This window comes from Leucoraja erinacea, chromosome 8 (genome assembly GCF_028641065.1).
Source record: "Leucoraja erinacea ecotype New England chromosome 8, Leri_hhj_1, whole genome shotgun sequence".
Taxonomy (NCBI): Eukaryota; Metazoa; Chordata; class Chondrichthyes; order Rajiformes; family Rajidae; genus Leucoraja; species Leucoraja erinaceus.
The window spans coordinates 35,417,541-35,436,248 of NC_073384.1; the positions used below are offsets into that span (position 1 = coordinate 35,417,541).

At 44.5% G+C, this 18,708-nt stretch overlaps 1 protein-coding gene across 1 annotated transcript in view; it reads left to right on the forward strand.

The window, feature by feature from the left end:
* Nucleotides 1–1,007: 1,007 nt before the first annotated feature.
* Nucleotides 1,008–18,708, forward strand: part of plg (plasminogen) — a 50,026-nt gene continuing 32,325 nt past the window's right edge. Inside the window, 7 exon segments of the mRNA XM_055639436.1 lie at nucleotides 1,008–1,167; nucleotides 1,307–1,442; nucleotides 2,966–3,072; nucleotides 6,964–7,078; nucleotides 8,201–8,346; nucleotides 15,923–16,043; nucleotides 16,942–17,060. Of these exon segments, the coding sequence (XP_055495411.1) occupies nucleotides 1,122–1,167; nucleotides 1,307–1,442; nucleotides 2,966–3,072; nucleotides 6,964–7,078; nucleotides 8,201–8,346; nucleotides 15,923–16,043; nucleotides 16,942–17,060 (790 nt within the window). The 5' untranslated portion in view covers nucleotides 1,008–1,121.

Genomic DNA, 18,708 nt, shown 5'->3' on the forward strand with positions numbered 1-18,708 from the left:
AAGATGTCCCATCTAAGCTAGTCCCATGTGCCCAAATTTGGCACATATTCCTGTAGTTTAGGTTTAATATTGTCATGTGTACTCAGAGACAGTGAAACACTTTGTTTTGCCTGCTATCCAAACAGATCAAAAATACCATACATAAATACAAATACAAATAAATACATACATAAAGAACAATAGATAGAGCAAATGGGAAGATACAGAATGCTGAATATAGTTTTCAGCATTGCAGCGCATCAGTTCCATAGACAAAGTCCAATGCCCTTGAGATGGAGTCAATGGTAGAAGTCTTGATCTAAACCGTTCCTATCCATGCCATATATCCACCACTTTCTGAGTACATTCACCCTATCTATTCCACTCATGATTGTATAAACCTTTATCAGATCACCCCTCATCCTCCTCCACTGTTAAACGCCACTTTAGAGATACAGCTGGGTAACAGACCGAGTCTGCGCCGACCACCGATCGCCTCATACACTAACACTATCCTACATGCTAAGGACAATTTGCAATTAACAGTGCCAATTAACCTACAAACCAGTATGTCTTTGGAGTGTGGGAGGAAACCAGAGCACCCAGAGGAAACCCATGCGGTCACAGGGAGAACATACAGACTCCATACAGGATTTAGTCAGGATTGAACCTGCGTCTCTGGCACTGTAAGGCAGCAACTCTACCGCTGTGCAACTGTGCCGCCCTTAATAAAGTATCAGCCTCTACCACCCCCCTTGGCAGGTCGTTCCAGGCATCACCACCCTCAGTGTAAGAAGCCTGCCCCACACCTCCTTTCAATTTTGGCCCTTGCCCCTTAATGCTATGCCCTCTGATCTTTGGCACTTCCTACCTCCACAGTGGAACCAGCTCAGCACATAAGTGATGCCAACACCGAGGTGGATTTGGTGACCAGATTCATCTCACAGAAAAAATGCTGAAGTCTGATTGGTTGGGGAATGTTGGCAAGTTTGTGACCTCTTTGTTTGGAGAAGGATTCACTATCTCCCAATGCGAAGTTGCATTGTCTGTCCACGGCTATTTGTTCACTGCTTCACTCTGTCGGTAGTTAAGACCCGTAGGCTTAGCAGAGGCTTCCAAGCTGTTTGAAACCTGGATTAGAAATGCTTGCTTGCATCCAACTCCTTTTCCTGATTTTGCCATGTTTCGGTGAGTAAAATTCATTAATGGGGGGGGGGGGGAGGGGGTGGGGGGGGGGGGGGGGGGGTGGGGGGATTGGGGGCTTTTGTGACAAAGGAATTTGTTATGAACAAAACATGAAATCGCATTGTCTTCCTTTTTTTCACAGTAAGAGCTGATGCATTGAGCGGCTATGTAAAAACAGAAGGGGCTTGGATTCAACCTACCAGAAAACTGTTATTCTCCATGGTCTCTGTTGAAGAATGTGCGGTAAAATGTGACAGGGAGACCCGGTTTATTTGCAGGTAGAGTTTTCTTCCTATGTAATAATGCATGCTAATAATGCATGTGTAGGGAGGAACCGCAGATGCTGGCTAAACCAAAGATAGACACAAAAAGCTGGAGCATCTCTGGAGAAAAGGAATAAGTGACGTTTTGGGTCGAGACCCTTCTTCAGACTGAGAGTCAGGGGAATGGGAAAATGAGAGATATAGATGGTGATATAGAGAGATATAGAACAAATGAATTAAAGATATGCAAAAAGTATCGATAATCAAAGAAAGATGGTGCCCACAATGGTTATACGGACAGTGAAACACAACAGAACAACAGTGAAACTAGTACGACGACTAGGCTGGGGGAGGGAGAGGGAGGATATTGTATGACCAGTTTGTTTATATCTGTAATAACATCTATCAGACATTTTGTACTTAGAAGCACTGGCATTTCCAAACCAGAAGACCGTGAACTGTCTGGAGGCGTGTGTGGAGTATTGAGGAGGTGCAGCAAGGGGTTAAACTCAGCCTGAAAAAAAGTCCCAATCCAAAACGTCGCCTATCCATATCTTCCAGAGTGCTGCCTGACCTGCTGAGTTATTGCAGCACTTTGTATTCTGTGTTAAACTCAGCCCCTTCTGTTCTTTTAAAGCCACCTTCTCTAACCTGCCAAGGTCCTGTGAAACAAATTACATTCCTCCACATTTTGTGTGCAATTGGCAAACTTGAATTGTTCCAGAAGATTCCTCCCTGGAGTATTGACAGAATTTTTTTTACCCGACTGAATACCCAATCTTTTATGACCTTGCTGTTGGTGGGAGGTTTTCCTTCAATTCAAGAATTAATTCTTCTTCTTCTTGCGAATGAAACATAACCCAAAGAAATAGTTGGATCTCAAGCCGGGTGTCGGGCAGCCAGGTTGTTGTCTCTGCGTCAATGTCTGCCAGGCCCTGAGATCCATTTGGTGGGTGGTAGAGCGGGCACCCAGAGATGACATGGTTGGCTGTCTGTTGTTTTTGTAATTAAATAATTGACTAAAGCACAAAGTGCTGGAGGATCAGGCAACATCTGCGGAGGGAGTATACAGGCAACAATTCATGGTTGGGACCCTTGACTCAGTCTGCAGAAGAATCCCAAATAAAACATTGACCATCCATTATGTAGAAACAAAGAACTGCAGATATTGGTTAATTCCAAAGATAAACACAATGAGCGGGAGTAACTCAGCGGGTCAGGCAACATCTCTGGGGAAAAAGGATAGGTGACATTTCGGGTCGCAACTGATCTTAAGAAGGGTCCTGACCCAAAATGTTACATATCCTTTTTCTCCAGAGATGCAGCCCGACCTGTTGAGTTCCTCCAGCACTTTGTGTGTTTCATTGATCTTCCATTGCCCTGATTTTTTATTCTTTTTTTGTTTATTATATATTAGCTGGGTGTTATTGTGTTTACAGGCCTGCAATGTGGCTGCATGTAAGAATGTTATTGTTCCGTTGTCGGTACATATGACTTTTACACACTCTTGACTCATCACAGTTTGATCTGTTTGCCAGATCTTTCCTCTTCAGCCTGAAGGAACAGGAGTGCTTCATTACAGCAGATAACAAGCGCACGCAGACGTTGATGAGGAAAACAAACAGCTTTCTTTATGAGAAAGAAGGTAAAGGAAAGTTGCAAGCTAAACCAAAAGAAGTGCAAAATAATATAGAGTCATGCAGCTTAGAAACAGGCCCTTCACCACAAATCGTTCATGCAGACTAAAATTTAATTAGTCCCATTTGCCCAAGTTTGGCCCAATTCCCTCTTATCCTTTCTTATCTTTTAAATGCTGTAACAGTGCTTCAACTACCTCCTCTGGCAGCTCGTTCTATATACCCACCACCCTCTGTGTAAAAAAAATCCCCATCAAGTTCCTTTTAAATATTTCCCTTCTCACCTTAAACCATAATGGCATCTTTGCTCTAGCAGAGTGACCAAGCCTGAACATAGTACTCCAAATGCGGCCTCACCAAAGTCTGGTACAAGTGTAATATAAAGTTTCAACTTCTACTCTGAATATCCTGACTTCTACTCTGAATACTGACCAGGATAACAAAGGCCTTTACCACATCTACCTCATATGCTACTTTCAGCAAACTATGTACTCATATTCCTTGTTACCTCTGTTCTACAATACTCCAAGGGTGCTACTGTTCACTGTAAAAGTCCAACCCTGGTTTAACTTCCCAAAATGCAATACCTTGCACTTATCCGAGTACATAAACATAAAACATAGAATAGTATAACACAGGTACAGGACTTCAGCCCACATCGTCAACAACTAATTTCCTTTGCCTGCACGTGATCCATATCCTTTCCCTGCATTTCCATGTGTCAATGTAAAAGCCTTTTAAATACCATGAACATATCTTCCTCCATCACCACCCAACACATCACCACCCAAGGCACTCTCCATTCTCTGTGTGAAAAACTTGCCTCACACATAAGCTTTAAACTTTGCTCCACTCACATTAAAGCTATGGCCACTAACATTTGACATTTCCACTCTGGGAAAAGGGTTCCCAATCGATGCCTCTCCTAATTTTATATACTTCTGTCAGGTCTCCCCTCAATTTCCAGCTTTCCAGAGAAAACAATTCAAGCCATTACAACCTCTCCTTGAAGCATATACCTCTAGTCCAAACGGCATCCTCGTAACTCTCTTCTGCACGCTCTCTAAAGCCTCCTCATCCTTCCTTAAATGGGGAGACTAGACCTGGCCAGAAACTATCCCTTTTCCTGCCTCATCATTTTTGACAGCTTTTGGCCTGAGCACTTGTCCCCGAGGTTCTGTGCAGGAATTTTAACAAAGTCAACAGTCAGTCGGTGCTCGATCAGTGTTTGCCCTCCCCTCCTTACAAGCCCCTCCTCCTCAACCATCTGCCCTCACCCACCTCCACTGCCGCTATTAATATTTAACTGGGAGAAAGTTGCAGTTTGACCAACAATTGATAGGTTGCTTGCAGCCCGGGAGGTCAAACAAACATCAGGCAGGAATTTTCAAACACACTCTTTGGCCGTTACATTACAAATTTCAGATACGGAGAATTCTTGCTTCTATTTGTGATCAATGACTGAGCCTGTTGTTGTTTTCCACACTTACCCCTAGTCCAACACTAGGCATTTCCTGCATATCTATGTGTCTTTCAAAGTGTCTTTTAAATGCCATTATGGTACAAATACAACACTTGCAAGACTTGGACAGGAATGTGGGCAGGAAAGGTTTGGAGGGATTGGGGCAAACGTGGGTAAATTGGATGGGTGACCAGCTTAGATGGGGCATCTTGGGCCAGGTGGATGAGTTGCGTCTCCCCTTCACAAATGTGAAGGGTGTTGGACTAGGGGTAAGTGTGGGAAACAACAACAAGCTTGGTCATCGATCACAAATAGAAGCAAGAATTCTCCGTATCTGAAATCCGTAATGTAACGACCAAAGAGTGAGTTTGGAAATCCCTGAGATGTGGTTAAGAAAACCTGAAAATGAGTGATTGATTGATGGAAACAAGCCCTTTGGCCCACCGAGCAACTGACAGGGACCAATTAACCTACTTGTCTTTAGGATGTGAGGGAGGAAACCGGAACAGCCAAAGGAAACCCACGTCATCACTGGGAAAATGTGCAAACTCCACGCAGACACCCAGGATGGAACCCGGGTCTCTGGTGCTGTGAGGCAGCAACTCTACCAGCTGCCCCACTGTGCTGTCAGTTGATTGATGTTCATTTTCAATGAAGGATGTTGAGTTATAGAACATGGAACATGGAACAGTGCGACATAAGAACAGGCTCTTCAGCACACAATGTCTGTGCTGAACATGAGGCCAACTCTTATCTGTCTGCACCTGGTCCATATCTCTCCATTCCCTGCAAACCCTGCAAACCCATGTGCATATCCAAAAGTCTCTTAAATGCCACCATCGTATTTGCCTCCACCTCCATCCCTGGCAGCACTTTCAAAACACCTGGCACCCTTGGTTGGAGACACCACCTTTGCCTCTTGCTATACTGAACAGCAACACAATAGGGACTCCTTCAACTCTCCCTCAGGGTTGAGAGAGACTTGCTTCCCCTAGTCCTGAGGCATCCAATGAGGCCAGTGTGGCTCTTCCACAGATGGGGTAGTTGGCCGGATAGTCAGTGAGGTGGGGCTCTCCTTCCATCACATGTATAGGGACGGTTTAGAGGGATATTGACCAAACGCAGGCAGGTGGGATGAGATTAGATGTGACATCTTGGTCGGTATGAGCTAGCTGTGCTGAAGGGCCTGCTTCCATACTGTATGACTAGCGTGCAACGTCTGTGTGCTACTCGTGGTTCATGGCACCGTTCCCCCGTGGTCGTGGGCCTGGGATTCGCAGGCGTCAACATGGATGTGGCATTGAGCCCATTCTTGAACCTCTTCCTCTGTCCTACTGGTAATCTCTTCCCCATACCAGAGCTCAGTATGCAGTACCTGGTTCGGGATTTTATGGTTCAATAATGCTTTAATGTCATATGTATCTAGATACAGTGAAATCTGGTTTTGGGCATTACAAGACACATGGACAGGTACATGGATAGGAAGGGTTTAGAGGGATATGTGCCAAATGTGAGCATGTGGGAATAGCTTGGATAGGCCATCTTGGTCAGCATGGATGTTGGGCCGAAGGGTCTGTTTCTGTGCTGTATGACTATGAGCCTATGGGAGCAGTTTGCACTGTACATTGTAGGAGACTAAAGGTTACCAGGGCCTTCACACTATGGGTACTGGCCTGGGACAAAACCAAGGACACTAATGCACTTCCTTCCACCTCACTGTAACATGGATGGAGATTCCTTAGAACAAACATGAGGCATGAGGCTTATAGGAATGGGAGTGAGAATTCATGAGAGAAAAAGAAGGAAGAGGCGCAAAACACAACGTGCTGGTGGAACCCAGAGGATCAGGAGGGAAACATGTGGAGGGAGATGGACAGAGTACATTTCAGGTTGAAACTCTTATTCAGACTGATAGGAGTAGATAGTGAAAAAGTTGAGTAAGAGAGGTTGGGGCAGGGCAAAGCCTGGCAAGTTTAGAAGGTCATGGGCCAAACACAAGCAGGAGGGTTTGCGTGGAGGGGGCATCTTGGTCGGGTTTGGCAAGTTGGGCTGCTGGGCCTGTTTCTTTGTTGTCTGTCTCTATGATCTAAGTCAGTGATTCCCAAACTGGGGTCATATGGGGGGAGGGGGCACCGAAAAATTAAAGAGCCCAAGGGGCCATGAACTAAAAAAGGTTGGGAACCACTGATCTAAGTGATAGTTGGAAGAGCAGGTAAGCAGCAGGAATCACAGAGGGAGACCTGTGGGAAAGGGTCTCACAGTGCTCCCTTCGGAGAGAGGAGGAGTTTTTCAAAGTCGACATGCTTTGAGGAAAATTTGCATTGGAGAAGTAAAATGGAGTGTAAAAAGGAAGCGTTGACTGAGCCATTATTGCTGCCTACATGCAACGTAATTTGGCCACACGGTTGACTAACAGGTTTATTCTCCTCTTCCTCAGCTTTTCTTCTGGAATGCAAGTCGGGCGATGGGATTACCTACAGAGGATCAGCAACACAAACGCTCTCAGGAAGAACTTGCCAGCGTTGGAGCAGCACGCAGCCACACAAGCCTAGGTTTGTCATTAATCTTTGCCACTAAAAGTCATAATTCTTGTAAAATGACACAGTATCAAAAAACACAAATGACAAATTACCTAATTCAGATTCTGTATTACATTTTGGACACCTGAGGGTTGGAGGGGCAGTGGGGGGGGGGGGGGGGGGGGGGGGGGGGGGGGGGATGTTGAACCACATATAACTTGCTCGTTTACCTTACTTTTAAGATTTGGATAAATCTCTCACATCAAGGGGCAATTGTTTGAGGAGGAGCAAATGGTTTCTCCACAATGTTCCGTACAGCATTCATCCCTTTATCCTGTATCTGTACACTTTGGTCGGCTTGAATGTAATCATGTATAGTTTTTTTGCTGAAGATAGACACAAATGGTTGGAGACTCTTCTGCAAACTGCGAGTCAGTAGAGAGAAACCTAGATTTTTTTTTGACAATCGGTGCAGTAGTAGGCCATTCGGCCCTTCGAGCCAGCACCGCCATTCAATGTGATCATGGTTGGTCATCCACAATCAGTACCCCATCCCTGCCTTCTCCCCATATTGGGTGAACATTGAATTCTCCAATCCCTTCTTCTCCCCCTCGCCCCCACCACTTTCCCTGTGCCGCACTTGGACGTGCACGCATTTCTCACCTCCCCGTCCTGTCACCCCTACATTCTATCTGCTAGCTTTATTCTTCTCACCTCTTCTATGCTTATCTCACACCTTTTGACTTTTCATCTCTACCCTTTGCCCAACCATCAGCCTTCAAACCCCTCCCCCTTCTCATTTCCAGCTTTCGCCCCCATGCCCCCACCACAATCAGTCTGAAGAAGGGTCCAAATCCAAAACATTGCCTATCCATGTTTTCCAAAGATGCTGCCTGATCCGCTGAGTTACTCCAGCACTTTGTGTCTTTTTTTGTAAACCAGTAGAAACATAGAAACATAGAAAATAAGTGCAGGAGTAGCCAGCATCGCCATTCAATATGATCATGGCTGATCATCCAAAATCTGTACCCCGTTCCAGATTTTTCCCCATACCCTTGATTCCATTGGCCCTAAGAGCTAAATCTAACTGCAGTATCTACAGTTCCTTGTGTCTCAATGGGTTCAATTACAGTTTGACACTCCTTTGTCATTTAGATACACGCCTGAAAGTAATCCGTACGCCAACCTGGAGAAAAACTTCTGCCGAAATCCGGACAATGATACAACAGGACCCTGGTGCTACACCACTGATCCGTTGAAACGATGGGAATACTGCACTATTTCGAACTGTGAAGGTCCAGGTAATGGTGTTGCTCGGTATATTGTTGACAGTGGTGAGAATGGGAGAAGACAGCTTTCCAGCAGAGGGAAAGCGGGTGGCAAAGTGCTCCAGCACTCACAGCCGCTCTCATGATGTGAAGTGGGAGAAATTATGGATGGCAACAGGCTGCTGGACAGTATATACAGTGTGTGTGTGTGTGTGTGTGTGTGTGTGTGTGTGTGTGTGTGTGTGTGTGTGTGTGTGTGTGTGTGTGTGTGTGTGTGTGTGTGTGTGTGTGTGTGTGTGTGTGTGTGTGTGTGTGTGTGTGTGTGTGTGTGTGCAGAGAGTGTTTTATCATATAACCATATAACCATAGAACAATTACAGCACGGAAACAGGCCATCTCGGCCCTTCTAGTCCATGCCGAACACTTACTCTGCCCTAGTCCCATCTACCTGCACTCAGACCATAACCCTCCATTCTTTTCCCGTCCATATACCTATCCAATTTATTTTTAAATGATAAAATCAAACCTGCCGGCCTCCACCACTTCCACTGGAAGCTCATTCCACACAGCTACCACTCTCTGAGTAAAGAAGTCCCCCTCATGTTACCCCTAAACTTCTGTCCCTTAATTCTCAAATCATGTCCTCTTGTTTGAATCATCCCTACTCTCAATGGAAAAAGCTTATCCACGTCAACTCTGTCTATCCCTCTCATCTTTTTAAAGACCTCTATCAAGTCCCCCCTTAACCTTCTGCGCTCCAAAGAATAAACACCTAACTTGTTCAACCTTTCTCTGTAACTTAGTTGCTGAAACCCAGGCAACATTCTCGTAAATTTCCTCTGTACTCTCTCTATTTTGTTGACATCTTTCTTATAATTTGGCGACCAAAATTGTACACCATACTCCAGAATTGGCCTCACCAATGCCTTGTACAATTTGACCATTACATCCCAACTACTATACTCAATGCTCTGATTTATAAAGGCCAGCACACCAAAAGCTTTCTTTACCACCCTATCTACATGAGATTCCACCTTCAGGGAACTATGCACAGTTATTCCTAGATCCCTCTGTTCAACTGCATTCCTCAATTCGCTACAATTTACCATGTATGTCCTATTTTGATTTGTCCTGCCAAGATGTAGCACCTCACACTTATCAGCATTAAACTCCATCTGCCATCTTTCAGCCCACTCTTCCAAATGGTCTAAATCTCTCTGTAGACTTTGAAAATGTACTTCATTATCCACAACACCACCTATCTTAGTATCATCTGCATACTTACTAATCCAATTTACCACACCATCATCCAGATCATTGATGTATATGACAAACAACAGTGGACCCAACACAGATCCCTGAGGCACCGCACTAGTCACCGGCCTCCTACCTGACAAACAGCCATCCACCATTACTCTCTGGCATCTCCCATTCAGCCACTGTTGAATACATCTTGCTACTCCACCATTAATACCCAACAATTGAACCTTCTTAACCAACCTTCCATGTGGAACCTTGTCAAAGGTCTTACTGAAGTCCATATAGACAACATCCACCGCTTTACCCTCATTAATTTCCCTAGTAACCTCTTCAAAAAATTCAAGAAGATTAGTCAAATATGACCTTCCAGGCACAAATCCATGTTGACTGTTCCTAATCAGACCCAAAGATCTTATAGCAGAGCAAGATAGGCTACTCCTGCTAAATGCAATGGGCTGACGTGTAGTACGCTATGGAGGGGATCCTGGGCATTTTTCCATGCCCATTTTAGCAACCTGAGCCTACCTGATCCGACCCGACTCACAGTATAATCAATGTTGCGGGGCAACAGTTTGTGTGGGTTAGATTCATAAATCTGTCAGTTCATACTTCTTGTCAAGAATAAAATTTGACTCTGGTAATTGTCTTTTTTAATGTTTTTTAAATCATTTCTTTTTAAATGGCTCACAAACAGTGTTTGAGTTGATTTTGTAGTAACCGGAACCGACCCGACTCGCAGGGTAATTGACATTTCGGGGGATCTTTTTGTGTGTGATATAGGGTTAGATTCATAATTCTGTTAGTTCGTAATTCTGTTAATTCTTGTTAAAGAATAAAATGTTTATAAACACACATACATGAAAATTATATAAATGTATATAATCATATAACACACACAATTATATTCTGATCCAATAATTAACTTTATTTCAGACTAGACACGGGACATTAAATAAGAAACATTGTAAATAAGAAACATTGTAAACCTCCCCGCAACTTCACACACACTAGGCCTTATCCCCTCTCCCACTGTCCCGGGCCCCACACTCCCTCTCCCGCTGCCCCGGACCCCACACTCCCTCTCCCCTGGCCCCACACTCCCTCTCCCGCTGCCCCGGGCCCCACACTCTCTCTCCCGCTGCCCCGGACCTCACACTCCCTCTCCCGCTGCCCCGGACCCCACACTCCCTCTCCCGCTGCCCCGGGTCGCGCACTCTCTCTCCCGCTGCCCCGGGCCGCGCACTCTCTCTCCCGCTGCCCCGGGCCCCACACTCCCTCTCCCCGCTGCGGATCCAATCTTTGTCCAGAAGCGAGATGGCTGAGCAAGATGGCGGAACAAGATGGCGGAGGCAGGTTGCTAAAATGAGTCATAAAAGCACCCATGAATCCGCCCATGAGCGTACTACACGTTTGTGTGAGAGTAACCCATCTTGCTCTGCTATAGAATCTTTGATCAGACCCTGTTTATCCAGATGCTTATATATATTATCTCTAAGTATCCTTTCCATTAATTTTCCCACCACTGATGTCAAACTAACAGGTCTATAATTGTTAGGTTTACTCTTACATACGTACTGACACGGAACAATGAAAATCTTATTCGTAGCAGCAGTATAACAGGTTTGTAAACACAGTACCCAATAGTTAATATAATAAATAAATAAACCAAAAAAAAATCAATGAATTAAAAAAGGAGCAAATGGAAAGGCTGATCTCCTGAGCATGACTTTGGTACAACTTTTACATTCTCAGCTGACAAGATTACACAGAAACTTCATAAACAGCAAAACTAGGTCTTGTTTACAGAATGGAGGCTACAGAAAGACTTAATTAAGTAACAAATTAGGTGTTGATTACAGGATAAAATGATTATCCACAAGTCTAACAGTTGACAGTAGGTGCAATTTTCTGTTACAAGGATTGGTGCACGCTATAACATAATCAATGAAGTCCCTGAAACTTGTGTGTTGTCACTATTGAATTCGATATCTCTACTTTTACGCTTTGTCAGCGGTTCCCTGTCACCACATTAGCACGAACCACATCCTTATTTACCAGTTATTAGCCATCACTATTTTTTCCCCTACAACATAATGCAAAAACGAAACAAAGCCCAAAGTCCTAATGCAAACAACGCAGTTTGATTGGAGTTTGTAGTGTTTGGAGTGGGGTATTGCAGAATATTTCAGGAGCGGTTTAGTAATGCCCACCTGCAAATGGATTTCAATATAACATTGAGCAAACATTTTGCTATTAAGGATTAAGTGTCATATGCTGCTAGGATAAACAGACTGGGTGTTAGAGGTATATTTTAGTAACTCCAACCCCCATTTAAAGGAAGTACTAAATTTTTTACTTATTTTTCACTTTTTTCACTTTTAATTTCAAGTTTTTGTGTACCTTGTATGGTGTGACAGTTGGCAGACCAATTTCCCTCCGGGGATGAATAAAGTTTATCATATCGTATCGTATAACATCTCTGATAATAGAGCCTCGTTAGAGTCCTGTATTATTTTTCCTCATCACTCCCTCCCCGAGACGGAAATGGGTAATTTGCATGCCTGCTGGCATCCTTGGTTGTAGAAACATAGAAACATAGAAAATAGGTACAGGAGGAGGCCATTCGACCCTTCGAGCCAGCACCGCCATTCATTGTGATCATGGCTGATCGTCCCCTATCAATAACCCGTGCCGGGCTTCTCCCCATATCCCTTGACTCCACTAGCCCCTAGAGCTCTATCTAACTCTCTCTTAAATCCATCCAGTGGTAGCTGTTTCCCTATCTCCCTGTTGGGAATTGATCCCTGATTCCCATTCCCCGTCGCAACCATGGTGGGCACCAATAGTACCATCGGAAGCTGACAAGGCAGACATTGGGAAGTAGCAAGGCTGGTTAATGAAACCATGCAAAGGACATCTACAGTTGTGCATTTCATTTCTGGAATGGTCTCACTCAAAGGCAGAGAGGTTTTGCTAAACTTAAATAGATCACAGAGAGAATTCTACATTGTTTTGTTCTCTGATATACATCAGATGTTATTGCAGTTACAATGTGTTTGCCATAAGGACGCCAATGTGGCTGGAGTCGTCTCTGGGGACGCAAAGCAGATGGAAGCAGACATCTCTGGCGGCTCGGTGGGGCAGCGGTAGAGTTGCTGCCTTACGGCGCCAAAGCATTAAGTTAGCAGTCAACAAAAGCTTTACACTGTACCTCGGTACGCATTACAATAAACTAAACAGAACTGAGCAAAGACCCGGGTTGGATCCTGACTACTGGTGCTGTATTTACGGAGTTTGGACATTCTCCCTGTGACTACGTGGGTTTCCCCCTGGTGCTCCGGTTTCCTCCTACACTCTAAAGACGTGCAGGTTTGTAGGTTTATTGACTTCTTTGAGGGTTCATTGACAACAGATAAGCTGTATCTCTGAACTAAACTAAACTAAACTAAACACTTCCAATTGACTCACAATTGCATGACCATTGGGGCTAAGGAAGCCTCACAAATAATTGGCGATGGATTGTATTAGCCAGAGCAAGCTTGTCGACCATTTTAATTTATCTGCTCTTTCCCTGTAACTTGATTGTACCTGTATTATCTGATTTAATTGGATAGCACGCAAAACAAAAATTTTCACTCTACCTTGCTGCATGTGATAATAATAAACCTAAACCACAAACCTAAGTTGTAATGCTGTTACATAATGTTCTGCACTCTGGTAAACTTCTCTTAGCTATTGTACGGCTTAATTGCAACACATGTATATTATGTGTAAGACAGAAATGCAGATGCTGATTTAAATCGAAGGCAGACACAAAATGCTGGAGTAACTCAGCATCTCTGGAGAAAAGGAATGGGTGACGTGTTAGGTCGAGACCCTTTGACTGGATATTATGCAATGTCTTTCACAGTACCTCTGTACACTTGACAATAAGTATTATTATCAAGTGTACCGAGATGGAGTGGATGCGGAGAGGATATTTCCATTAGTGGGAGTGTCTAGGACCAGAGGGCACAGCCTCAGAATTAAAGGACGTACTTTCAGAGTGGAAATGAGGAGGAATTTCTTTAGCCAGAGGGTGGTGAAACAGTAAAATTCATTGCCACTGACGGTTGTGGAAGCCAAGTCTTTGGGTATTTTTAAAGCAGAGATTGATATTAGCAATGTTACAAAATGTTGAGATTTAAAAAATCAAGTCTGTAATTTATCCCATCAGATAAAGCATAAAAAGAAGTTTAATTTGACACCTAATTCACTTTCATATCTTCAGTATTAAAAACGTTATGGCCATTTTCATACTCTGAATTTAGCACCTTGTTTCCTATTGCTTTTCCATTGACTTAATTCAAAAGCTGTGATCGAGGACAGTTAAAAGCCCATAACTTTCTTAAAAATTAAGAGAACTGAATGAAATGTTCAGTTATTATAGATTGAAGCATTCTGAAACAAATATGAAGCAATCTTACTTGAATGACCTGAAATTAAAGCATATAATTAGGTATATATTAGGTCGATAGGTATATGGATGGGAAAGGAATGGAGGGTTATGTTCTGAGTGCAGGTAGATGGGACTAGGGGAAAATAAATGTTCGGCATGGATTTGTAGGGCTGAGATGGCCTGTTTCTGTGCTGTAATTGTTATATGGTTATATGGTTATAATTAGTTAGTTACTTAATTGTAGCTAATTACAAAATTCAATTACTAGATCTAAATATCTATCCATTTCTTAAGAAAAGGTTAACATTTTTAAATAGCCTGTGTCCAAATAACATTCACGCAAGAATTCACAATATAACATGATTTTTAAATCTCATTGTCATGAATTTATAGGCCAAATGGAAGGAATCATCTTGCTAGTGCATTTTTGTGGAATGTGATCGATTGCAATGTTGCGGTTGCAGTGAATTTGAACCCCATATCGGCAGGAAAAATACTGCCAGTTCATATCAGATTCAGATTCAGATTCAATGGTTCAGATTCATATGGGGTCAAAATCAAATTTTCGCTAATGAAATTTGGATTAAAGTCATCCTACGAAGCAAGTTTATATGTAAAATACACGACTTACCTTATGTTTTGTCCCCTATGTGAGATCCGTCCCGTTGTAGGCGTTGACGGCGTTAGAAGTAGCTTTTTATTTTACTCCAGGGATTAAATTGTCCTGCGATTTAAAAAAAAACTTAAGAGAACGTTAGTCGGAACGATTTTTCTCCAGCAGCTGAACAGCCTGAAAAAGTTTTACCCCGACAGGCAGGAGAAACGGCATTTTAATCCCCCCCCCCCCCAAGGCACCAAAGTCGCGCACACACCAAAGGTTTACAATGTTTCTTATTTATAATGTTTCTTATTTAATGTCCCTTGTCTAGTCTGAAATAAAGTTCATTATTGCATCAGAAGATATATAATTGTGTGTGTTATATGATTATATACATTTATATAATTTTCATGTATGTGTGTTTATAAACATTTTATTCTTTAACAAGAATTAACAGAATTATGAACTAACAGAATTATGAATCTAACCCTATATCCCCCGCAATGTCAATTACCCTGCGAGTCGGGTCGTTTCTGGTTACTACAAAATCAATTCAAACACTGCTTGTGAACCATTTAAAAAGAAATGATTTAAAAAACATTAAAAAAGACAATTACCAGAGTCAAATTTTATTCTTGACAAGAAGTATGAACTGACAGATTTATGAATCTAACCCACACAAACTGTTGCCCCGCAACATTGATTATACTGTGAGTCGGGTCGGGTCAGGTAGGCTCAGGTTACTAAAATGGGCGGGGAAAAATGCCCAGGATCCCCTCCATAGCGTACTACACGTCAGCCCATTGCATTTATCAGGAGTAGCCTATCTTGCTCCGCTGTAAGATCTTTGGGCAGAACTGCAGTGCCGCTGAAGGTAGGTATTGTAACATCGCTATTGATAGGTTCTTCCTTAGTAAGAGTGTCAGAAGTTATGTGGAGAAGACAGGAGAATGAGATTGATGGGGGAAAAATAGATCTGCTATGATCGAATGACAGAGTCAACTCAATGAGTTGAAAAGCCTAATTCTGCTACTGCGTCTTATAAGTTATAAATCAAATGAGCAGGATTAGTCCATTCGGTCCATTGAGCCTACTCCACCAATCATGGGTGATATATATTTCCCTAACCCCCTTCTCCTCTTATGATGTTATGAATTTATGATACAGTGACTTTTCATGCTATCCAGTCCAAACATACTATACATGAGTACATCACCGCCCAGCACCTCAACGATCGCGTATGTCCGACGGGCACGATTCGGGTTGTCGCAGTAACAGCTGCTCCCAAAGCCACATTTCCCTTGTGATTGCAGAGGATTGCATGTTCTGCAGCGGCGAGAACTACCGCGGGAGAATCTCCCACACAGAGGACGGAACCCCGTGCCAGCGCTGGGACACACAGGCACCACACCAGCATGGCTACAACCCAGCCAGGTAAGTAATGGGCCAGGATAGACATGTCCCACCCAAAGGTAAACACTAATAAACAACGGAGGATTGGTGGTGCCGCAGTAGAGTTCCTACCTTACAGCACCAGAGACCCAGGTACGATCGTGACTATGGGTGCTGTCTGTATGGAGTTTGTACTTTCTCCCGTGACTGCGTGGGGTTTCCCTGGGTGCTCCGGTTTCCTCCCACACTCCAAAGATTGCAGGTTTGTAGGTTAATTGGCTTCAGTAATAATTGTCCCTAGTGTGCGGGATTGAGCTTGTACATGAGGATTGCTGGTCAGCACGGATTTGGTGGGTTAAAGTGCATTTATTGCCCATCTCCATTGGAGCTACTGCCTCACAGGATCAGAGATCTGGGTTCGATGCCAACCTTGGTCTATGTGGAGTTTGCACGTTCTCCTTATGATTGCATGGGTTCTCTTGGTTTCCTCCCACATCCCAAAGACATGCGGCTAGAGAGGATAATTTGCTTTGAAAATCATGCCTGGTGAGGGGAGAATGGTGGTAGACCAGTCAGTGGGCCCGTGAGAGAGAATAGGCTGCGGGAACAAAGGCACTGATGGGAGCCAGCATAGGCTTGATGGACCGAATAGCTTCTTCCTATGAAGATATGACAAATACTTATCATATACTGGCACCTCGCATTTTATGTGTGTGGGGGGGGGTGATGGGGAGGTTACGTGCTTGAAAGGCAGTGCGTAATTCAAAAAATGCGTCATTTAAACATACATGATGACACAGTCGTCAGTTACAAGCGACTTGTTATGAACATGTATATGTCAAAAACACATCAATCAAACATTAAACACAAGGTGCCTGTATATTAAAACACAGGAATATCAAAACAGTTTTCCCCCCGGAGCTAACTCAATAACCTTCAGTTTTCCAGATAAATACTTGGAGGAAAACTACTGTCGGAATCCAGATGGAGAGCCCAGGCCGTGGTGTATAACGACCAACCGCCAGAGACGCTGGGCTTATTGCAACATCAGCCGCTGTGGTGAGTTCCCTACTCCCCCTACTGCACCTTCTGCAAGTCAAGGGGTAGATGAGCACACTGACCTAAACCCCCTCCAACAGGGTACACGGACCAAAGGGCTTGTTTCCATGCTGTACCTTTCAAACACAACCCTTGGACGACACATGGACAGGTACATGGATAGAGGGATATTGGCCAAACGTAGGCAAATGGGGCCAGAGTAGATTAGGCATCTTGCGTAACATGGGCCGGAAAGGTCTGTTTCCATGCTGTATGACTCCACGCCCAGTTGCTCTTCCACAGCCCATTGACAAGGGAAGTCCCAGTGTTCATCACACGTTGAAGTAGATATTTATTGGAAGGATTCCTGTGGCTATGCTTTGAGAAGTAGGGGAACCAATGCATGCACACCTTAGAGTTGTTCAACAGTGGGTTCCCCGACTGCTCCTCTCCCACCTCAACTACAGGTCCCCCTGTATGTACCACCGAGTTTGTGGAATTCTCTGCCTCAGAGGGCGGTGGAGGCTGGTTCTCTGGATGTTTTCAAGAGAGAGCTAGACAGAGCTCTTAAAGTTAGCGGAGTCAAGGGACATGGGGAGAAGGCAAGAACGGGGTACTGATTGTGGATGATCAGCCATGATCACATTGAATCGCGGTGCTGGCTCGAAGGGCCAAATGGCCTACTCCTGCACCTATTGTCGATTGTCTATCGTCTAAAGCCAAAGTCAAATTTATTCGTCACATGTTCCCGAAGGTGCAGTGAAATGAATTTGCCAGCAGCGATACACTTATAAAATGAATACACAATAGAATTTAACACAAACATCCACCACAGCATTCTTCACTGTGGTGGAAGGCAACAAAGTCCTCCTTTGTTCATCCATGGTCGGGGCCATGAACCCCCCATATGGACGGTCGGACGGTCGGACGGCCGGATGTACAGGTCCTCTCGTCGGGATGATGCAAACACCGCGCCGGGACGGTCAAACACACTCCGCGGCTTGAAGTGCCTGAATCAGCACTTTCCTACCAGAGACTGTGGCTTCAGGATGTTATAGGCCGCAGGCCAGTGGCCGGAGCTCTTCTCCGGCGATCCCCGGCAAGGGATCCCAGACTCCGCAGGGTAAGTCCATGCCATGCCCGTGGCTAGAAGCTCCGCACACCACAGCCCCACAATGCCAAAGTCACCAGGCCAGCGATCGGAGCACTCCTCTCTGGCGACCCCCGGCAAGGGTTCGCACGGTCCGCGATGGAAAAGTCCACGCTGTGCCTGCGGTTTCCCCATCCCCCCCACCCCCCACACAAGACACACCAAGAGGCACCTAAACTAACATTTGGACACACCAAAAAAAACAAAAAGTCGAAATAACGAACACGCTGCTGACAGGGCAGCCGACTCGCAGCGCCCCCCAACCGACCCCAATCTATTGTCTATTGTCCAGCAACAGGTGGGTCGCGCACCTCCTTTAATCCGGACAAAATTACAAGAGCCCACTTGAAATCTCCCCGGATATGTGGCGCCTAGACCGGGCGAGGCGGCCGACCTCAACCACATCGGACTACCATGGCTGGCCGGTGGGTTGAATTTGCCCCCTGTGTCCAGACCTTTGAACTCCCGTCTCACTGGATCTGGCAAATCCATTCCATAGCTAACTTCCGAGGCTGACTT